Source organism: Bos grunniens, chromosome 23 (genome assembly GCF_055505025.1).
Source record: "Bos grunniens cultivar Pamir isolate PY7600 chromosome 23, Bosgru_T2T1.0, whole genome shotgun sequence".
Taxonomy (NCBI): Eukaryota; Metazoa; Chordata; class Mammalia; order Artiodactyla; family Bovidae; genus Bos; species Bos grunniens.
Window position 1 is genome coordinate 6,195,891 of NC_141187.1, and position 22,059 is coordinate 6,217,949.

Sequence of the window (22,059 nt, forward strand, 5' to 3'; positions counted from 1 at the left end):
TGCAGTCCATGGGGTTGCAAAGATTTGGACATGCCTGAGCGAATGAACAACAACTGGAGTTTTATCTTGTCTCTTCAACTGGGACATAACTTTATGCTTTTTCATCCTGATTTCTGTAATGTGGTTTTTGTTTTAGTCACTGTGGGATTATGGTTCTTCTTGCTTCTTCTGTCTGCCCTCTGATAGAGGAGGCTAAGAGGCTTGTGTAAGCTTCCTGATGGGAAGGACTGGTGGTGGGAAAAACTGGGTCTTGCTCTGGTGGGCAGGGCCATGCTCAGTAAAGCTTTAATCTGCTGGTGGATGGGGTTGCACTCCCTCGTAGTTTTTTGTCCTAAGAGAACCCAGCCCTTGGGCCTGTGGGCTCTATAGTTGGGTTAATGGTGACCTTCCAAGACTACTGCTGCCCATCTCCTAGTCCCTGAGCCCCTGTCGACCCACACCTCCACAGCAGACCCTCCAACACTAGCAGGTGGCTTTGGGTCAGTTTCCTGTGGAGTCACTGTTCCTTTCCTCTGAGTCTTGGTGCATGCAAGGTTTTGTTTGTGCCCTCAAAAACTGGAGTCTGTTTCCCCAGTGTTGTGGAAGTTTTGTGGAAGCAGAAATCAAATTCCACTTGCCTTCAAGGTCAGATTCCCTGGGGATTCCCAGTCCCTTTGTCGGGTCCCCAGACTGGGAAGCTTGACACAGTGTTCTGAACCTTTACACAACAGTGGGAGAACTTCTTTGATATTATTGTTCTCCAGTTTGTGGGTCACCCACTCAGTGGGTATGGGATTTGAGTTTATTGTGATTGTGCTGCTCCTACCATCTTGCATTGGCTTCCTCTTTGTCTTTGGACATGGGGTATCTTTTTTGGTGGATTCCAGAATTCTCCTGTCGATGGTTGTTCAGTAGCTGGTTGTGATTTTGGTGTTCTCACAGGAGGTGATTGAATGTGTCTGTACTCCATCATCTTGAACCGGAAGCCTGTTTTGTCGATTCTTAAGTTGCCTTAAAAGCAGGAATAAATATGGTAATGTAAGTTTCCATGTTACTATCTCCATATGTCTCACCCTCTCCTTCCCTCTCCCCATGTCCATAAGTCTATTCTCTATGTCTGTTTCTTCATTGCTGCCCTGTAAGTAAATTCTTCAGAACCATTTTTCTAGATTCCGTATATATGCATTAGAATATGGTGTTTATCTTTCTCTTTCTGACTCACTTCACTCTGTATAATAGGTTCTAGGTTCATCCACCACATTAGAACTGATTCAAATGCATTCCTTTTTATGGCTGAGTAATATTTCATTGTGTATATGCACCACAACTTCTTTATCCATTCATCTGTCAATGGACATCTAGGTTGCTTCCATGTTCTAGCTATTGTAAATAGTGCTACAATGAACAATGGGATACATGAGTCTCTTTCAATTTTGGTTTCCTCAGGGTGTATGCCTAGGGTGGGATTGCTGGGTCATATGGTGCTTTGATTCCTAGTTGTTTAAGGAATCTCCATACCATCTTCCATTGTGGCTGTGTCAATTTACATTCCCACCAACAGTGCAAGAGCATTCCCTTTTCTCCACACCCTCCAGCATTTATTGTTTGTAGACTTTTTGATGATGGCCATTTTGACTGGTATGAGATGATATCTCATTGTAGTTTCGATTCACATTTCTCTAATAATGAGAGATGTTGAGCGTTACCATATGTAAAATAGGTAGCCAATGGGAATTTGCTGTATGGCTCAGGAAACTCAAACGGGCTCTGTATCAACCTAGAGGGGTCAGATGGGGAGGGAGATGGGAGAAAGGTTCAAAGGGAGGGGATATAGGTATACCTATGGCTGATTCATGTTGAGATTTGACAGAAAACAGCAAAATTCTGTAAAGCAATTATCCTTCAATAAAAAAAAATAAAATTTTAAAAATCAGGAATAAATAATGATATTTCTTGAAACAGATAATGTTAATAACAGTCACCATTTAAAGAAGCATAACTAGGTATGCAGGGTCTCATCATGCGCCATCAATGGATGGAAGTGTTTCTCTTTTGAACTTTTAAGTGAATGTTAATACTTCTATTGGATGGTTAATTAAATACTTGCATTAAAAGCTATTTTAGAATTTGTTTCTTCTTACATGTGCTTCACCTTGCTTTTATTTCATTTCTATTATTCTATTACCATCTACATTTCATAAACTCTTTACACAATCTAAAGGTTCTCTATTTTCAGTTCTCATACACTATTTTAATTAAATTGCAGTTATGTGTTTTTTACTGACTTTATTGACTTTTCTTGATTTATCTAAGTGTTCATAAAATTTGCATATTTCCAGAAGGAATTCATAGTTAATCATACTATATATCTACACTGACACGAATACTAATTTTCCATTCTGTGCCAAGAATAAATATTAGTATACATACATGCAGAGGAGTGTTCACATTTTAGAGCTAGATTTTAATATCTGTTGAAAAGTTGACCAAATGCTGTTGGAAACAACGATCTTCTGCCTGTCCAATTATAAGGTAGGTGGATACCTTCCTTTACCTTACAAGTCAGTAAAGTAAGATGTGTTGTTCATAGAGTTTAAGATGGCTTAGTCATATATCACAAATTTATTTTCACTTCAGTTAAGTCGCTCAGTTGTGTCCAACTCTTTGTGACCCCATGGACTGCAGCATGCCAGGCTTCCCTGTCCATCACCAACTCCCGGAGCCTACTCAAACTCATGTCCATTAAGTTGGTGATGCCATCCAACCATCTCATCCTTTGTCCTCCCCTTCTCTACCTGCCCTCAATCTTTCCCAGCGTCAGGTCTTTTCAAATGAGTCGATTCTTCGCATCAGGTGGCCAGAGTATTGGAGTTTCAGCTTCAGCATCAGTCCTTCCAATGAATATTCAGGACTGATTCCTTTAGGATTGACTGGTTGGATCTCCTTGTAAGCCAAAGGGCTCTCAATAGTCTTTTCCAATACCACAGTTCAAAAGCATCAATTCTTTGGTACTCAGCTTTCTTTATAGTCCAACTCTCACATCCATACAAGGCCACTGGAAAAACCATAGCTTTGACTAGACAGACTTTGGTTGGCAAAGTAATGTCTCTGCTTTTTAATATGCTACTTAGGTTGGTCATAGCTTTTCTTCCAAGGAGCAAGCATCTTGTAATTTCACGGCTGCAGTCACCATGTGCAGTGATTTGGAGCCCAAAAAGTAAAGTCTCTCACTGTTTCCACTGTTTTCCCATCTATTTCCCATGAAGTGATGGGACTGGATGCTATGATCTTAGTTTTCTGAATGTTGAGTTTTAAGCCAACTTTTTCACTCTCCTCTTCCACTTTCATCAAGAGCCTTTTTATTTCTTCTTCACTTTCTGCCATAAGGGTGGTGTCATCTGCATACCTGAGGTTATTGATATTTCTCCTGGCAGTCTTGATTCCAGCTTGTGCTTCATCCAGCCTGGCATTTAGCATGATGTACTCTGCATATAATTTAAATAAGCAGGGTGACAATATATAGCCTTGAAGTACTCCTTTCCCGAATTGGAGCCAGTCTGTTGTTCCCTGTCCAGTTCTAGCTGTTGCTTCTTGACCTGCATACAGATTTCTCAGGAGGCAGGTCAGGTGGTCTGGTATTCCCATTGCATTAAGAATTTTCCATACTTTCACCTGACTATAAATAAATTCTTCTTAAGTTGTCAGAGATTGCCTTTGAATTGACCTTGGGACATAAATATTCTGAAAGACAGTTTTCAGATATCAGTTTTGTTGATTCAGCCCTTCATTTCAGAAAGGCACCCAGAGAGAGAACCAGCTTTAGATTGTTCCAAAGAATGAAGGTTCCTGTGAATATCTACCCAATCAGTGATGATGCTTTATGTGTTTCCAACTATGTTTGGTTAAAAGAGACATTAATATCTAAAAAACAACAGACAGCAGAATGTGGAGACTTGTATATTGCTGCAAAATGCACTCTGTATGTTTCAGATGAGATGGCAAAATGAGATTCTTTTGGGAAAGTGGACATCTGATGCTCTCTAAAAAACCCAATTTAATTTCAAAAGAAAATCTTGCAATTTCTTGATTCAGACTTTTTATCTCTGTAGTGGAAGCATTTGATTTGGCCATTGTATCAGTTCTCCAGGGGAATATGGACTATGAAATAGGTTATCTCCATATGCACAAATACTTTATGTGCACGTAGAACTACTCCTCAAGAAATGAAGTGAGTAGAACATTTAAATTATGTCTAGAAATTTTTACTGTGGATGGCATCATTTTCCTAGAGAAGAAAAAGTAGTGTTTGTGGAGTGAATAATGAATCATATCTGTCACCACCAGGAAGGTTGATTGTATATATGGAAGCCACCTATATTGACTGCTGGGAATTAAAATATATGTGTGTTATATAGTATATATAAAACATATAATAACATATTTATATATGTAAGCTTCCTAAAGATTTTGGAGAAATTCCCATGAAAGTATGTCTTCTATTTAATTTTATTTAAGATTGAAAAATGTGAGTTAAAGCAGCCCATTTATGTTCTTCATGAAAGAATGGTTCATTATTACTTTTTCAAACAAAGCTCAATAGTTGGTGATATATTTAATCTCATCCTAAAGAAAACTAGAACAGGAGCCAGGAAACGTAGTTGAGAACCTTAGAAAGTCATTTAATCTCTCTTTCAGTCTGTGTTCCCCACAGAGTAGCTCCACAGATGAAATGTAGATAGAAAAGTGCTTTGGAATAATAAGGCAGGACATAAATGTAAGATAGTATTGCCTCAGTTTTTGCCCTATGAAAGTGAACTGTTAGAAATCCGATTCCAGATGTGGGCATACATTCAGGGTTACATTCAGTCATGTAACCCTGGCATTTTTAAACCCTTATTCTGGATAATACATCTTTTGTTGTTCACTAGTATCATGTACTACTCCACATTAAACAGGATGCATTGAGCTCAGTAACAGGGCTTTTAATTCCATAAAAATAAATTTATACTATAGACCTGTTTAAGGACAGTGGCGCCCAGTTCTGTAGACTAGAGCATAATTTCTTGGAACTTATAAGTCATTCATCAATTCTTATATATTCAGTATATAAGAATAGTGCCATGTTTCCACCACCCCTCTCCCAGAGAGTAGCACACAGACCCTATTCCATTAAAATGTAATCTTGTTATGGGCAGAGATTATTGTGCAGTTGGTTCATTTTCATATATCCAATAACTCTAATAATTCTGGCTAATAAGTGTTGTATAAATGGAAGGTCATCTTTGCTTTTCTGAATTTTAGATGTGAATTTATTCACTCATTCATGCATTCAGCAGTGTAATTAAGCACCTAGTATGTGTCCATCCTGAAAGATTATAATAAAAAAATGGGCAACAGGCAGGTAAATAAGTAATTACAGATCTCTTTTATAGGACATCTCTACAAAGTGTTATGGGTTTGTAGAAATGAAATTGTGGTTGATTCTTGAACAAATGTCTGAACTGTGCAGGTCCGCTTATATGTGGGCATTTTTGAATAGTGAATTCTACAGTGCTACCTGATGGGATGTGCAGCGGGGTTGAATCCACAGATACAGAAGCACAGGTAGGACGAACTGTGGATGGGAAGGAATTGTGTGCATTTGAATGCATGGAGAGGAGGGCTGAAACCCTCTAACTCCCACATTATTTAAGGGTTAACTGTACTTAATTCTCCATGGAGTTCACAAAAGTCCTGAGTAGGTAACAAGTTAAATCTTGAATAATGAGTTAAGTGTTTTGATTGAAGACAGTAATTGAGGTCATAAAGCATTGAGAAATGATTCTTCATGGGTGTCTCACATTTCTACATGTCTTACTAGCTTCCTCTGAAAATATCTTTGAAAAGTGTTTGTGTAGCAAGTGGCCTTGGGTAATAGTGCATCTTTTCTTTTTCTTTTTTATTCATTTCTTATATAATATTATACATGTTTTAATGCCATTCTCCTAAATCATCCCCCCCTTCCTCTCCCACAGAGTCCAAAAGACTATTCTATACATCTGTGTCTCTTTTGCTGTCTTGCATACAGGGTTGTCATTACCATCTTTCTAAAATCCATATATATGCGTTAGTATACTGTATTGGTGTTTTTCTTTCTGGCTTACTTCACTCTGTATAATAGGCTCCAGTTTCATCCACCTCATTAGAACTGATTCAAATGTATTCTTTTTAATGGATGAGTAATATTCCATTGTGTATATGTACCACAGCTTTCTTATCCATTCATCTGCTGATGGGCATCTAGGTTGCTTCCATGTCCTGGCTATTATAAACAGTGCTGCGATGAACATTGGGGTACAAGTGTCTCTTTCAATTCTGGTTTCCTCGGTGTGTATGCCCAGCAGTGGGATTGCTGGGGCGTATGGCAGTTCTATTTCCAGTTTTTTAAGGAATCTCCACACTGTTCTCCATAGTGGCTGTACTAGTTTGCATTCCCACCAACAGTGTAAGAGCGTTCCCTTTTCTCCACACCCTCTCCAGCATTTATTGCTTGTAGACTTTTGGATCACAGCCATTCTGACTGGCGTGAAATGGTACCTCACTGTGGTTTTGATTTGCATTTCTCTGATAATGAGTGATGTTGAGCATCTTTTCATGTGTTTGTTAGCCATCTGTATGTCTTCTTTGGAGAAATGTCTTTTTAGTTCTTTGGCCCATTTTTTGATTGGGTCATTTATTTTTCTAGAATTGAGCTGCAGGAGTTGCTTGTATATTTTTGAGATTAGTTGTTTGTCAGTTGCTTCATTTGCTATTATTTTCTCCCATTCTGAAGGCTGTCTTTTCACCTTACTTATAGTTTCTTTTGTTGTGCAAAAGCTTTTAATTTTAATTAGGTCCCATTTGTTTATTTTTGCTTTTATTTCCAAGATTCTGGGAGGTGGGTCATAGAGGATCCTGCTGTGATGTGTGTCAGAGAGTGTTTATATATGACAAACCCACAGCAAACATTATCCTCAATGGTGAAAAATTGAAAGCATTTCCCCTAAAGTCAGGAACAAAACAAGGGTGCCCACTCTCACCACTACTATTCAACATAGTTTTGGAAGTTTTGGCCACAGCAATCAGAGCAGAAAAAGAAATAAAAGGAATCCAAATTGGAAAAGAAGAAGTAAAACTCTCACTGTTTGCAGATGACATGATCCTCTACATAGAAAACCCTAAAAACCCACCAGGAAATTACTAGAGCTAATCAATGAATATAGTAAAGTTGCAGGATATAAAGTCAACACACAGAAATCCCTTGCATTCCTATACACTGCTACTGCTACTGCTAAGTCACTTCAGTCGTGTCCAACTCTGTGCGACCCCATAGACAGCAGCCCACCAGGCTCCGTCATCCCTGGGATTCTCCAGGCAAGAACACTGGAGTGGGTTGCTATTTCCTTCTCCAATGCATGAAAGTGAAAAGTGAAAGTGCAGTTGCTCAGTTGTGTCCGACTCTTAGCAACCCCATGGACTGCAGCCTACCAGGCTGCTCTGCCCATGGGATTTTAGAAAATAGAGAAGTTAAGGAAACAATTCCATTCACCATTGCAACGAAAAGAATAAAATACTTAGGAATATATCTACCTAAAGAAACTAAAGATCTATATACAGAAAACTATAAAACACTGATGAAAGAAATCAAAGAGGACTCTAATAGATGGAGAAATATACCATGTTCATGGATCAGAAGAATCAATATAGTGAAAATGAGTATACTACCCAAAGCAATCTATAGATTCAATGCAATCCCTATCAAGCTACCAACAATATTTTTCACAGAGCCAGAACAAATAATTTCACAATTTGTATGGAAATACAAAAATCCTCGAATAGCCAAAGCAATCTTGAGAAAGAAGAATGGAACTGGAGGAATCAACCTGCCTGGTTTCAGGCTCTACTACAAAGCCACAGTCATTAAGACAGTATGGTACTGGCACAAAGACAGAAATATAGATCAATGGAACAAAATTGAAAGCCCAGAGATAAACCCACACACCTATGGACACCTTATCTTTGACAAAGGAGGCAAGAATATACAGTGGACAAAAGACAGTCTCTTTAACAAGTGGGGCTGGGAAAACTGGTCAACCACTTGTAAAAGAATGAAACTAGAACACTTTCTAACACCATACACAAAATAAACTCAAAATGTATTAAAGATCTAAACATAAGACCAGAAACTATAAAACTCCTAGAGGAGAACATAGGCAAAACACTCTCTGACATAGTGCGTCTTTTCAGAACAAAGGGCAGATATGTTGAAATGGTCTGGTTCCCCAAGCATGGCTCCACTAATGCTCAGGGAACCAGTACAAAAAACTGTTGGTGCTGTGGCTTCTGCTATTAAGGTGAATAGTAAAGCGTCTTGTCTTTGACTCAAGAGTTGCATGGCCTCTGCCAGCATCCAGAACACTGACAGGGCTACTTATTAGCTAGCATGTGCAGTAATACCATCGCCTTTCATGGGTTTTGACAGTTTTGTGGGTGAACTGGGATGCTGAGAGAGACATGACTTTCTGCAAAAGGAAGAATGAGGGTAGTCAGGTGGTTAATGGAATTTGAGTGAAATCATGGTTTCCCAAGTGGCGCCAATCGTAAAGAATCCACCTGCTAGTTCAGGAGACCCAGGAGATGGAGTTTCAATCCCTGGGTCAGAAAGGTCCTCTGGAGTAGGAAGTGGCAATCCATTCCAGTATTCTTGCCAGAAAATTCCAAGGACAGAGGAACCCGGCAGGCTACAGTCTATGGGGTTGCAAAGAGTCGGACACGACAGAGTGCATGCATGCACACACACACACACACACACACACACACACACACACACACACACAGGAATTGGTAACAGACATGTTTCATAGTTGATGGAGCAACAGATGGTCCCCTGCTTTGTTGCTTGTTAAAGATGAGGAACTGGGAAGATGGTTGCTGTCTGGTTTCAGGGAAGTATTAATAGGTTCAAAGATTGAGTGATGCCATACTTGTGCTGGCTCTTTCCAGAGAAGGGGAACTTCCTTAGGTATCTACTGATCAGTCTCAAGCCCATCCATTGCAAAAACTAAGACTAAGATGAGTCCTGGGTGGGCTAAAGGGTCTCTTCTCTCTGTCCACCAGTAGTTACTGGGAGTGTTGAAAGAAGAAATTTGGACATTATGAGAGGAAGCCACTGAATAGTACAGGGGTGACTGAGCGACTTCACTTTCACTTTTCACTTTCATGCATTGGAGAAGGAAGTGGCAACCCACTCCAGTGTTCTTGCCTGGAGAATCCCAGGGATGACGGAGCCTGGTGGGCTGCCGTCTATGGGGTCGCACAGAGTTGGACACGACTGAAGCAACTTAGCAGCAGCAGCAGCAGCTACTGCCTCAGATTATGTATAAGATTCTGAAAACCAGCCCACTGGAAAATGAGAAAGGACCCAAAGAATTATAGATGAATTTTAAAGTCAGCCTTGCCACCTTGCAAAACTCTCTTAGGCCTTATACTGTAACTGGATAAAGAGTTAAGAGATGGTATCTTAATAGTGGAAGCATGTACAAGTTTAACCCTTGTCAGGCAGAGGGAACAAGCTGATGACTCTGTTGGAAACCAGCACAGCTATGGATACTAAGTCCAGGGGTTAGTTACCAAGGTTAAAAGAGATGGCGTCAGAAATAATGATTTTGCTCTCTGGTATATGGCTTTGTGTAGACCTGAGACATTGCAAGGTCATTGTTTTGAGCCAGTGAACAGCTGCCATGCTGGTCTTTCCTTCTGCACCCCCTCATCATTGTTGTCCTTCCTCCTTCAACTGTTTCAGGCAAAAGCTGATTGTTGGTGCATGAATAGCCTCTGAGTATGCTAGGGGCCAGTTCGGGGAGTGGGGACTCTTACCAAGTCACCATTCTATCAGTCCCGTGGTGGTGGGTGTCCTGATTCAATCGATGGGGTTGAGCAGTACTCCCAGTGGCAAAGGGGAGGTGAAGCAGCCTTGCTGCTTCCACTTCTGAATGTATAGTGAAGACTGGAGCATATTGTGATTGTGATTTTCTGTCCCATAAATGCCAGAGGGAACCATTTCAATAGGAAGAGCTACAGGTAGTGAAGCAGAACACAACCTTCGGGGGATACCCAAAATCTCTGACCTCCTGGAGCTCCAAGGCTCTGTGACTGGTGATTTGGCAAATTGAGGCTTCTGGCAGAGTCAGGAAGCCTCCTCCTCCTGGCACTTTGGAGGGCTGTGTATCCATTACTGCCATGACACAGCCTTCCAGGTATCTTTGGAAAATCAGTTGTCAGCCTGCCATGGAGTCCTTTTTCTTAACTGGACACTTGACTCAGGGAGGTTTCTCTGACTCTCTGGCCCATATTTCCATTCTGGGGATTCAACTTGGAGGTGGTGGCTAACGAGGTCAGACATTTTCAACAGGCCTCACTAATCAAATGGAAATAGTATATTTGAGAAAGCCGTTGGCCTGTCCCCAGTGCAATCTCAGCTTTACACACGAAAAGTAGTCATTGCCCTCTGTTGTCCATTCCACTGCCTGGAACAAAGCTACCAGCTCAGTGGGGACCCTTCTCTTCACGGTGCTTTTCTTAGCGTGGTTGGATGATGTTTCAGCTGAGCTGAAACCTGATGATGACCCCTGGGCTCCTGTGGTTGGGAAACCTCCCAGGCTGCCATGCAGAACTGAAAAGGGCTGTGATCACTCTACTCGTCCAGTGGAACTGGAGGCCTTTCCCATGTTTTTATTGACTCGTGGGTTGTGGTCATTGGCCTAGCTTATTTGTCTGCCATTTGGGAAACTGTGGACTTAGATGTTAAAGACACCTTGGGGAGGCACTATGAATTATGGCAATAAATTATGGCTGCCGATGGGTCATCTGAGGCCCATACTCTGATGAGGCACACTGGAATCACACTGCTGATCAAACCTCCATTGCCTGGATTGCCACCATTGCTGCTGGATATATAATAGCACTGAACGTAGTAACATACCCACCGTCATAACATAGGTACAGAGTAAACAACTCCAGGTTTCTGATGCCGAGACCATGCTGCATAGGATTCATTCCGCTGGTTGGCTACAGGACCCTCAGGAGGAGTGGGCGTGGCTATTTTTGTATTGTATTGTATTGTAGGCTGTTTTCTCCTGTTCCTTGGAGGTCTGGTGAGACTGTTGCTGTTGTTTTTTAGTTGCTGTTTGTAGTTGCTAAATGATATGCAACTCTCTTGTGACCTCATGGGCTATACCTCTTCAGGCTCCTCTGTCCATGGGATTTTACAGGCAGGAATACTGGAGTGTGTTGCTGTTTCCTCCTCCAGGGAATCTTCCTGACCCAGGGATATAACTCATGTCTCCTGTACTGGCAGGCAGGTTCTTTACCATGGTGCCATCCTGGAAGCCACCTGCTGGACTAGCTTTATTTTTATTTTTAATTTTTTTTGGATTAGCTTTAATTAAATATTTTCATGAGATAAATTGAACTGATTTGGTTCTAGCTCCTGTTCATTTAAACAGAATGGTTTATTAATGTGACAATTTACCATAAACCAAGATGGTGTAAAAATGAAGTGGGTGTTATTGGGAAATAATTCTTCATGGGTGTCTTGAGTTTCTGTTTGTCTTACAAGCAGAGGCACAAATACCTTGTTCCAAACTCTCTTTCCAAGGATTTTTGTATGCAGAGCAGCCTTCAATGATAGAACTAGTATATCCTTCTGGAGCCAAGGGGGAGTGTCTTTCTCTGGGACAAAAGGCAGGCGAACTCATGGCCAAGCCTCATAAAGACATGTCTCCCTCTGTCACTAAGGGGCCATACAGTTACTGACTGTTACCAAAGTTTCAAGCTCCATGTGCTTGGGAGTTCCTTTCCTGTAATGGAACCCATTGCCTGTGCAAGCGTTACAAGGTCCTCTTTTCTTCCTGGAAATTGGGCTTGGAGAACCACATAAATCCTGATCCTGTAACTACTGTGGTTGTTAGGAGTGATCATACCTTTTTTCCTTCTCTGACCCAGGGTTCTTGTGTCTTCTACCAGCATCCATGGCAGGCTCAACTTGTTAGCTTGCAAGTAAAGTAAAACTTCAGGCCCTTCATCTTTTTCTCATAATTAGTAGCTATAAAAGATACACCTCTCAATATTGTAACACAGTTGATGTTTATTTTTCTATGACAAAACAATTGCTTCTTATAGAATTCTTTTCCAAGTAGTGATTCAAGTGTAGCTTCCTTCCTTTTTTCTTTTTTTTGTCTTTATCAGATTCCAAGTTTGCCATACTCATCTACATCAAGCTGTCTGGAAGGGAAGGAGCATGGATGTGTGTACATGGGGTATTTTCATGGGTCAAGCGAAAGGGGTACATAGCATTCACCTTCATGTTCTGTCAGCTGAACTTGTTCAAATGTGACTCTTAGGGGAGAAATGAAGTCCAATCCTGTGCCCGTGAAGAAGAGACATGGGTTTGGTGGAAAATTTCCCCTATGAATAGAAGCTCTTTCCAACGAAAAGTAACTTCATGTGTACAGTCATGAAAGTGAGCAGGACATGACTCTAGCATGGCTAAAATCACAGGATGCTTAAAGTAGATTGTGGTAGAAGGTGAGAGTTAGTCATGCATCATCTTTTACCTTAGGTTGATAGATCTCTCCAAATGACTGGTAGATTCTGAAAGAAAGATTTTAATTATGGACAATAAGATTAGGGAGAATACTTAGGAAGCAATAGACTGAATGAAAAAGGATGACAATTTAAATAAAGCCAGTGACAAAAGAGACTCACTAATACAATCAACAAGCACTTAGGAAGGACAGACTAAGTGCTACTGCTAAGTCGCTTCAGTCGTGTCCGACTCTGTGTGACCTCATAGACGGCAGCTCACCAGGCTCCTTTGTCCCTGGGAGTCTCCAGGCAAGAACACTGGAGAGGGTTGCCATTTCCTTCTCCAATGCATGCATGCATGCTAAGTCACTTAAGTCATGTCTGACTCTATGTGACCCCTTGGACAGCAGCCCACCAGGCTCCTCTGTCCACGGGATTCTCCAGGCAAGAACACTGGAGTGGGTTGCCATTTCCTTCTCCCAACTAAGTGCTAGATGGTGGGTGTATGCCAAAATAGAACAAGTAATAAATATACCAATTAGGTACCCATTAGATATACATGGTTAGAGACATGGTAGTGAACAGAGTCCATAGGGTTGCACAGAATCGACTGAAGCGACTTAGTACGCATGCACACACATGCTATGTAAAGGGAAATGTTGTTCTTTGAGCTTACTGAATGCATTATAACTTTCTTCTGATTTCTCAGGTATTCAGAAGAGGGTATACAGATCCATGCCTATAACAGTATTTGGTGGAGAATTGTACTATAATTTCTTAAGATTGTTACCTCTGCCACTTACAACAGTGATGCAAGGGAAGGTCCCTTTAATTATACTCAGCATACTGCTGTCAGCTTAAAAAATACCATGTTCATATTCTTTGTTAAATGTTGTTGTTTAATAAAGAAATATTCTTCATCCCTGTAGGCTCCAAGCTAATTGCTATTGGAAATGAGTTTCAGGAAACAGTCAACAATAATAAGACAACATGGTTTAAGATTGCCTAATTTTTTTTTTTTTTTTGTAGTTTTAGGATGTAATAAGAGAGAGGAGTGAGCTACTCTTTATTTTCTCTGCCTTTCCATGCCCCTCTCTCCTGTACTGTTTGGTTGAAATGACGGCCACCCTGTGAATGAGACATGACTCCATGATCACCATCCAAAACCGAGCCTAAGGCTGAGAAACTGCACAAGTCCTCACTCAAGCCTCCACCCTCCCAACTGCATGCATCACAACCTGCTCAGGAGATGCAGGAATGAGAATTCATTTCCTTTTTGGTTAATTTTTGCTTATTGAACTGCCTGATTTTGTGGACATTGCAGAGGGTGGTATGTAAACTTTGTAACAGAAACCATCAGGGTTCTTTTGCTGAGTTTAGTTAGCACAGAATGCTAATAAAATCAAGCAACAGCTATGGATCCTCCAAGGGCGGGCAGGGCATGTTCTTTCCTGTTATGGAAACAAACGGAGTCCCACACCCAAAATAGCCACTTCATCGATGTATGCTTGTGATTGTTACCAGGACGGAGACAATACAAATTGGTCAGCACAGATTAATCATCCCTTATGGAAGGCAAAACAAAAAAGCAAGGAAATGAAAACTTAGAAGCACAGGTTATGCTGATCTGGTTCAATCCTGTTAGCCTGAAGATTCTGATGATTGATTACCAGTCCTTAACTGTGCTTAGAGATATCAGGAGGTTATGTTTGTTCCGTCTGGAAAGATGTAGCCTATTTCTAATTTTAACTGCAATATGAAGTTGAGAAAGTCTGTTTCTATTTCTCCTATTTTAAACTAGTGTCCTTCTAAACATAGTATGTCCATAATCGTTAGTTTAGGGACAGATAGGAATATCCAGGATTGGGTCATCCTGGTGCGGGTGGGGGAGTCTGACCTTCAGGAAGCTGTGTTTAGGTTCTGGTCATGCTGTGTGACACAGACAGGAAATAAACAACACGTCTTCGCCAGCACAGGCAAGAAATCTGAATTCACACTTGGCAAGTGAAGGAAAGTGCAAAAGTCTGTCAATACAAAGATCTGTTTTTTTAACGAACTCAAATGATGCTGTGTTTATCATCACACACAGAAGTACTCAACAGATTTGATCTTTAGATCCTAAGTCATCTTCTTCACAGTTTTATCTTTGACATTCATCTTTTGAGTTTTAATCATAATTAGACTACTGCGCTATGCTCAGTCGCTTCAGTTGTATCTGACTCTTTGCAATCCTATGGACTGTAGCCTTCCAGGCTCCTCTGTCCATGGATTCTCCAGGCAAGAATACTGGAGTGGGTTGCCATGCGCTTCTCCAGGGGAGCTTCTTGATCTAAGGATTGAACCCATGTCTCCTTTGCCTTCTGCGTCCCAGGCAAATTCTGTACTACTGAGCCACCAGGGATGCCCAATTATACTATTATTGGATTGTAAGAAAAAAGTGACTTCACATTGTTAATAGCATAAACTTTGTATTTTGCACTATATCATTGCATTGATTTTTTTACCTTTCTTAACTTTCCAGAGTGAGAACTTAATCTTAACAAAGTGGAATTGTTTGATTTTTCATATAAGCAGCTTTGATGACATAACAGTTATCTCTTTTTCTTGCCTTGTATTTTCCATTTCAGGAATCAGCCCAGCTATCCGGATTCCCTGAATATGTTAAAATAGTAGAAGTTGGACCTAGGGATGGATTGCAGAATGAAAAGGTAGTTTGATGTTTATTTTACACAGTTTACTTAAAATGTTAAATCTAAATATTTACTCAGAGTCTAAAGGCTTATGTGGATTTCATATATTAGATGATTATGTGTGTTCTCAGTTGCTACTTGAATTTATACATCTTAAATAGTATTTACTTTCAGTTAAGAATTAATTTTTATTTATGTGTCTTAGACGCTATGCAAATAACATGTAATTTTTCATGTTTTCTTAGGTTATAGTTCCTACAGATATAAAAATTGAATTTATCAATCAACTTTCCCAAACTGGCTTGTCTGTAATAGAAGTGACAAGCTTTGTGTCTTCCAGGTGGATACCACAGGTATGTAAGTCCGTAATTCCTTAACTGGATTCTTAATCCAACACTGCCAAGATTTAGTGACCAGCGTGATATGTATTGTGATATTAACCTGATACAATTACCAGTTTGCTATATTCTTATGAAATTTTAGCTCATACACCTGATGGCTCAGGCAGTAAAGTTTCTGCTTGCAATGCAGGAGACTTGAGTTCGATCCCTGAGTCAGGAAGATCTTCTGGAGAAGGGAATGGCTAAACACTTCAGTATTCTTGCCTGGAGAATTCCATGGACAGAAGAGCCTAGGGGACTACAGTTTATGGGGTCACAAAGAGTCAGACACGACTGAGTGACTAGTACTTTTCACTTTAGTGAAAGATTTAGTGAACAGTGAGATATACATTGTGATATTAACTTGATATAATTACCAGTTTTCTGTATTCTTATAAAATATTAGTCCATACACTTGAAAATGAAAGTGAAAGTTAGTCACACAGTCTAACTACAGCCCACCAGGCTCCTCCGTCCATGGAATTCTCCAGGCAAGAGTACTGGAGTGGGTTGCCATTTTCTTCTGCAGTGGATCTTCCTGATCCAGGGATCAAACCCAGGTCTCCTGCATTGCAGGTGGATTCTTTACCAACTGAGCTACTAGGGAAGCCCATACACTTAGATATGATTAAGTAAAAAACATCTTTAATTAAATATACATATTAAGTCTTAAAAAGTTATTTGGACTTAGTTGTTTAAAAGCTGTTTGGAACTTCATCCTAAACATCCAAGAGTGTATGGTTCAATATAATGAGTAGGGGATAAGACTCTCAATAGCAGTTTAGGGTCCTGCCTTCCGTTTGCTTCCATTTACACAAGCAGACATTGTTGATCCTGCTTTGTGCTCATAGCCCACTGTTCCCTTGGGAATCTTGGATTTGAATTCTCAAAAGTCATTTATATCTAGTTAGTCAGTTACTGATACAAAATTCTTCCTCTTCAATGTAGCCTATGGTTATCTCTTTTTTTCAACTCCATGGATGAGTTAGTAACCCACAGCCTTATGAGTTAATTATTGGGATAGTCTCTTAAATAATGTTTGTAAGCACTGTCTCTCCCTTCTTTATGCATCTCACCCATTGCTTCTAAGATAACCTCCTAGAACCTACCATTTTACTGACTTTATGAGTGATCTGAATATCTCCAGCTGATTTACCAGTTTTGTCTGTTAGAAGGAAGTGATGTTAAGTGTGACCTGACATCTTGCCCATACAATCCCATTTTAAACAGTGAGAAATGTATAATAGATATACACTCTTTTTTAATGCTTATATTTGCTAGTTTATATATATTCATATAATTGATGAAAATACATAGATTCATCAGAGACAAAAGGGAGTCATCTGGAATCTTCTCTTGAAGAGGATATAGTCTTATTCAGAGCTGGCTAGCATATGGAAGCAGCCATCACTTCTGAGACTTGGCTCTGATGTTTGAAATGTGATTAATAATTAGCAAACAGTGAACCCCTCTCCCTTCCTAGTCCAGTTCTCATTCCCTGGATCCTCGGATTCCTTGAACCCTGTTCTTATTCCTTGGGTCCCCTAGTCTCTCCCCAGAACTTAACTTTGCTGATTACTTTTTCATCCTGCTCCCTTGGTTTCCTCTTCAATCCTCCTTCACTTGCCACCCTAAAGCTCCTTTTGGCTTCCCAACAACATTTCCCCACCACCAAGTTCCCTCGAGATTCTTTAATAATTTCCCCTGCCTCTGCTCTCCTCTTTTCTGACCCTTCCAATATCAACAGTCACTTCTGAGAGGATGACACGTCTGTGTTTCCAGTTCTGTCCTTTCTGACGAGCTGCAGCTGGACATGCTATTAGCACTTGAAACTCAGTGGGTTCAAAACCATACTTATTGTTGATCCTACTTTATGCTCATAGCCCATTGTTCCTTTCAGAATCTTGGATTTAAATTCTCAAGAGTCTTTTATATCTAGTCAGTTACTGACCCAAAATTCTTCCTCCTCAATATAGCCTATCAGTTCAGTTCAGTCGCTCAGTCATGTCCGACTCTTTGCGACTCCATGGATTGCAGTGTGCCAGGCCTCCCCATCCGTCACCAACTCCCAGAATTTGCTCAAACTCATGCCCATTCGGTGATGCCATCCAACCATCTCATCTTCTGTTGTTCCCTTCTCCTCCCGCCTTCAATCTTTCCCAGCATCAGGGTTTATTCCAGTGAGTCAGTTCTTTGCATCAGCTGGCCAAAGTATTGGAGTTTCAACTTCAGCATCAGTCCTTCCAGTGAATATTCAGGACTGATCTCCTTTAGAATGGACTGGTTGGATTTCCTTGCAGTCCAAGGGACTCTCAACAGTCTTCTCCAACACCACAGTTCAAAAGCATCAGTTTGTCTGTGCTCAGCTTTCTTTATAGTCCAACTCTCACATCCGTACATGACCACTGGAAAAACCATAGCTTTGACTAGACAGACCTTTGTTGGCAAAGTAATGTCTCTGCTTTTAAGTAGTAATGTCTCTACACATACATACATACTGCTACTAAGTCACTTCAGTCATGTCCGACTCTGTGCAACCCCATAGACGGCAGCCCACCAGGCTCCCCTGTCCCTGGGATTCTCCAGGCAAGAACACTGGAGTGGGTTGCCATTTCCTTCTCCAATGCGTGAAAGTGAAAAGTGAAAGTGAAGTCGCTCAAGTTGTGTCCGACCCTCAGCGACCCCATGGACTGCAGCCCACCAGGCTCCTCCGTCCATGGGATTTTCCAGGCAAGAGTGCTGGAGTGGGGTGCCATTGGCTTCTCCTACATACATACTACATACATACTAATGGCAAAGTAATGTCTCTGCTTTTATGTAGCCTATCCCTATCTATTATTTTTCAACTCCATGGATGAGTTAGTAATCCATACCCTTATGGATTAATTATTGGCATATTCTCTTAAATGATATTTGTAAGCATTGTCTCTCCTTTATTGCATTTTGCCCATTGTTTCCAAGTAAACCTCCCAGAAATACCAGCCTCTTCAAACTCACATTCTCAGCTCTTTATAAGCTCCCTTCTCCTTGCTTAAAAAGTTTGGGAACCTGGCCTGGGGTTCAAGGTCTCTCTACGTGGCCCTACTTCCTTTGGCAGAAGCTTCCAGCAAACTAAACTGTCTCTTATTCCTGCTCATATCCTCCCTCTGTATCTAATCGTGCTTCATTTATGCTTTCTTATGTACATCTCAGGTTCTGCTTTGCTTTTCAGTTATAACAAGATGGTGTAAGAGTCTTAAAACATTAAAAGCTTTTAAGTACTTTTTAAGGTGTTGGAAACAAGAGAGACCACAAAAGGATGAATAATATTATTAACAGTAATCCATCAGTTTTCACAGCTTCAATATTCAAATATCAGGGTTACTATATGGATCCTTAAAATGAAGGATAACTTTATTTTAAGGATAAAGGGATACCTTAAAGTAAAGGGATGACTTTTCTTCATCCCAAATGCCACCATTTATAATCATATATACATTTTATAAATGCTGTCTCAGGATCTGCTTCCCAGACTATGAGGGCTAAAGAAATCTTGACCGTGTCTCTGTTGACTGTCACTGTGTCCCCATTGCTTGGTGACTAGTAAGTAGGTGCTCAATAAATACTATGAAATGAATAATGGACCTGTTAGCCTGAAATCGTAATAACACATGACTCCATCCTTTGATATGGACAAGTGACTCTTAAATTTTGTTCGTGTATTCAATCTTGTGTTACAAAGGCTACAGATAATTTCCTTAGGAAGACACAAACAGCTTAATGAGACTAGACTTATTTCCTTGACATTGTCATTTTGCAAACTGTGAGCTATTATTATTTTACTTACTATCATGTGAGACTTTTTATCATCTTTTAAGTCTTCATGACATTGCCTATGTATTTTGTTTAGTTAGTGCTCTTTTCATGTATTTGATTATTGTTGGAGAGAAACTAGATAGGCTGGTATAATTTTAGAGTAAGTTTTAGGAAGGACAGGTAACATTAATGATGCCCCACCAAGATGATGTTTCAGATTCTGTGTTTTTCATTAGCATCAGAACAATGAAATCTTCAGAATTACATGATAAGTCAAAATGAAAGTTGCTCAATCATGTCCAACTCTTTGCAACTCCATGGATGGTATAGTCCATGGAATTCTCCAGGTCAGAATACTAGAGTGGGTAGCCTTTCCCTTCTCCAGGGGATTTTCCTAACCCAGGGATTCAACCAGGGTCTCCTGAGTTGCAGGTGGATTATTTACCAACTGAACAATCAGGGAAGCCCGACATGATAAGATAACCTCCAACTACATCAGTATCTCTTCAAGAGACTGTTATTTCCCAATGGTTTTGTAAAGCTGTCTCTCGACTATGGTGATGTTCAGGAAATTATCTCATTCCGCTATACTGGAAATTGCTTGGTGGGTTATTCTTGAGCGTAAGCTGGGACACACCCAGGGCCGCTGAGAAGAACGAGGTGAGAGCCCCTTGCACGGAGGCTGCTCTTCTTCTTACTTAGCTCCTAACAAGAGCAAAGGAGCGAACAGAGGGAGGGCCATCCCTCTGTGAGCAGTAATGGGAAAATGCCTTTTGGCCTCACAGGAAGTAGATGCCTGTGATAGGACCGTAAAATAATATGATTCATTCTGGGCTTGGTTCTGAGGTGGATTCAGGACTTAACCTGTTGAGAGGTCATGAACTCAACATTTGGCTCAGAGTATTACTGGATAAAGGACTGAGTTCCCCACACGGCCCGCGAGGACAGCTGTGCGGAGCAGAGGCTCCTCTGTACCATGTCTCTGTGCCTCGCCTGGAGCTGGAGTGAATGACTGAGCCTCTTTGAACCCTGGCAGTCCCAGCAGTGATGCCTTCAGCGCAGGTGGGTTTACGCATAAAGCCCTGTCTGTGGCTGCCAGAGCCCAGGGCACCTGGCTCCCCCTACGCTCACCAGTGTTACCTGAGCACAAGTCTAACTGACAGACGATTGACTGACTTATCTGCGGCTCCTTTTAAGTCAGTTGCTTTCTCTGGGATAAACAGCCTTTTTCTTAAAGATTGAAATAATGTGTTTAGTTTAAATATTGGGTTGGACTCCAGTCTGAAAAAGTAAAGATACTCATCCTTCAAATATTAAAGAATATGCTATATATTTCACTTTTAATACTCATCTGGGTACATACATTCCAAACCAAAAAAAAAAAAAAAAGGAGTGTTTTTATTAAATAAATCACTGCTCTATCTGTAAAAGAACAGTGTGCCTGGATCAAAGATAATATCAGATTGAACTTTCAAAGTTATACTGGTTACTTATTACTACACATCAAGAGTTTTTCAAAGGGCAGGACTGAGACCGTACCATTTTGGCAATTTGATCTCCCATAGTCATGTTTGGATTCTAGATTTTACTAAGTTTGTGTCATGGAGCCTTTTCTGTTGTTCTTGTTGTGTTTGTGTGTGTGTGCGCACACGCTAAGTCGCTTCAGTCGTGTCCAACTCTTTGTGACCCCATGGACCTTAGCCCGCCAGGCTCCTCTGTCCATGGGATTCTTCAGGCAAGAACACTGGAGTGGGTTGCTGTGCCCTCCTCCAGGGAATCTTCCCCACCCAGGGATGGAACTCATGTCTCTTATATCTCCTGCATTGGCATTTCGTTATTGTTGTTGGAGGTTATCTCATCATATAACTCTGTAGATTTCATTGTTCTGATGTTAATGAAAAAGGCCTTAAATAACCTATAATGATAATTTGAAGTTTTATATTATAACCTCTCATTTTTTGAAAGCAACTTATTTTTATCGACATACAGTTGATCTACAGTGTTGGGTTGGTTTCAGGTGTATAGCACAGGGATTCAGTTGTACATCTACCTATGTATATATTTTCCCAGATTCTATAACTTCTCATTTTTTTGAGAAAATATCATGACACCAGGCTTGTCTAACTCAAAAAAACATCTGAGATTTGTGTCAGGATGAGTTTAGTGTACCAGCTTACGTGCAATTGTCTGAATAATTTCGAATTCTTCTAAAGATCTTGAGTGTGGCTTGAAATTGGCATACTGTTAGTTCTCTGCATCTTCTGTTTCTTTCCCTTAAACGTGGGTCATGGGAAGAGTCCTCTGGTTTATGTTTAGATTGCTGCTTGCTCACTTATTTCTTTTTTTAGCATTTTAAAGCATTTTTACAGCTTCCCTCCTACTGTTTTGTTTGGCAGCAGCTTTTCTAACTAAAGCAGCTGAAAGAAAAGTTCCACGGTAGCAGGCTGCCATATAAAACAGGATCCCACACCTATAATCTAAATGGCCAGAGATGATAAAATGCCTGTCATTAAAAAATACATGTTCTTTACAACTTATCTGGAAAAAGGGTTTCCTTAGAGTGACATATAATCTAAGGACATTTGAAATGAGTCCACATAGCTCATTTGAAA

General features: G+C 40.5%; 1 protein-coding gene across 2 annotated transcripts in view; it reads left to right on the forward strand.

The window, feature by feature from the left end:
• Nucleotides 1-22,059, forward strand: part of HMGCLL1 (3-hydroxy-3-methylglutaryl-CoA lyase like 1) — a 200,019-nt gene that overhangs the window by 55,886 nt on the left and 122,074 nt on the right. For both annotated transcript variants that reach the window (XM_086370614.1, XM_086370613.1), the window contains exons 2-3: nt 15,210-15,290; nt 15,518-15,625. In XM_086370614.1, coding sequence (XP_086226740.1) covers nt 15,210-15,290; nt 15,518-15,625 — 189 coding nt within the window. The remainder of the gene's footprint in view (nt 1-15,209; nt 15,291-15,517; nt 15,626-22,059) is intronic.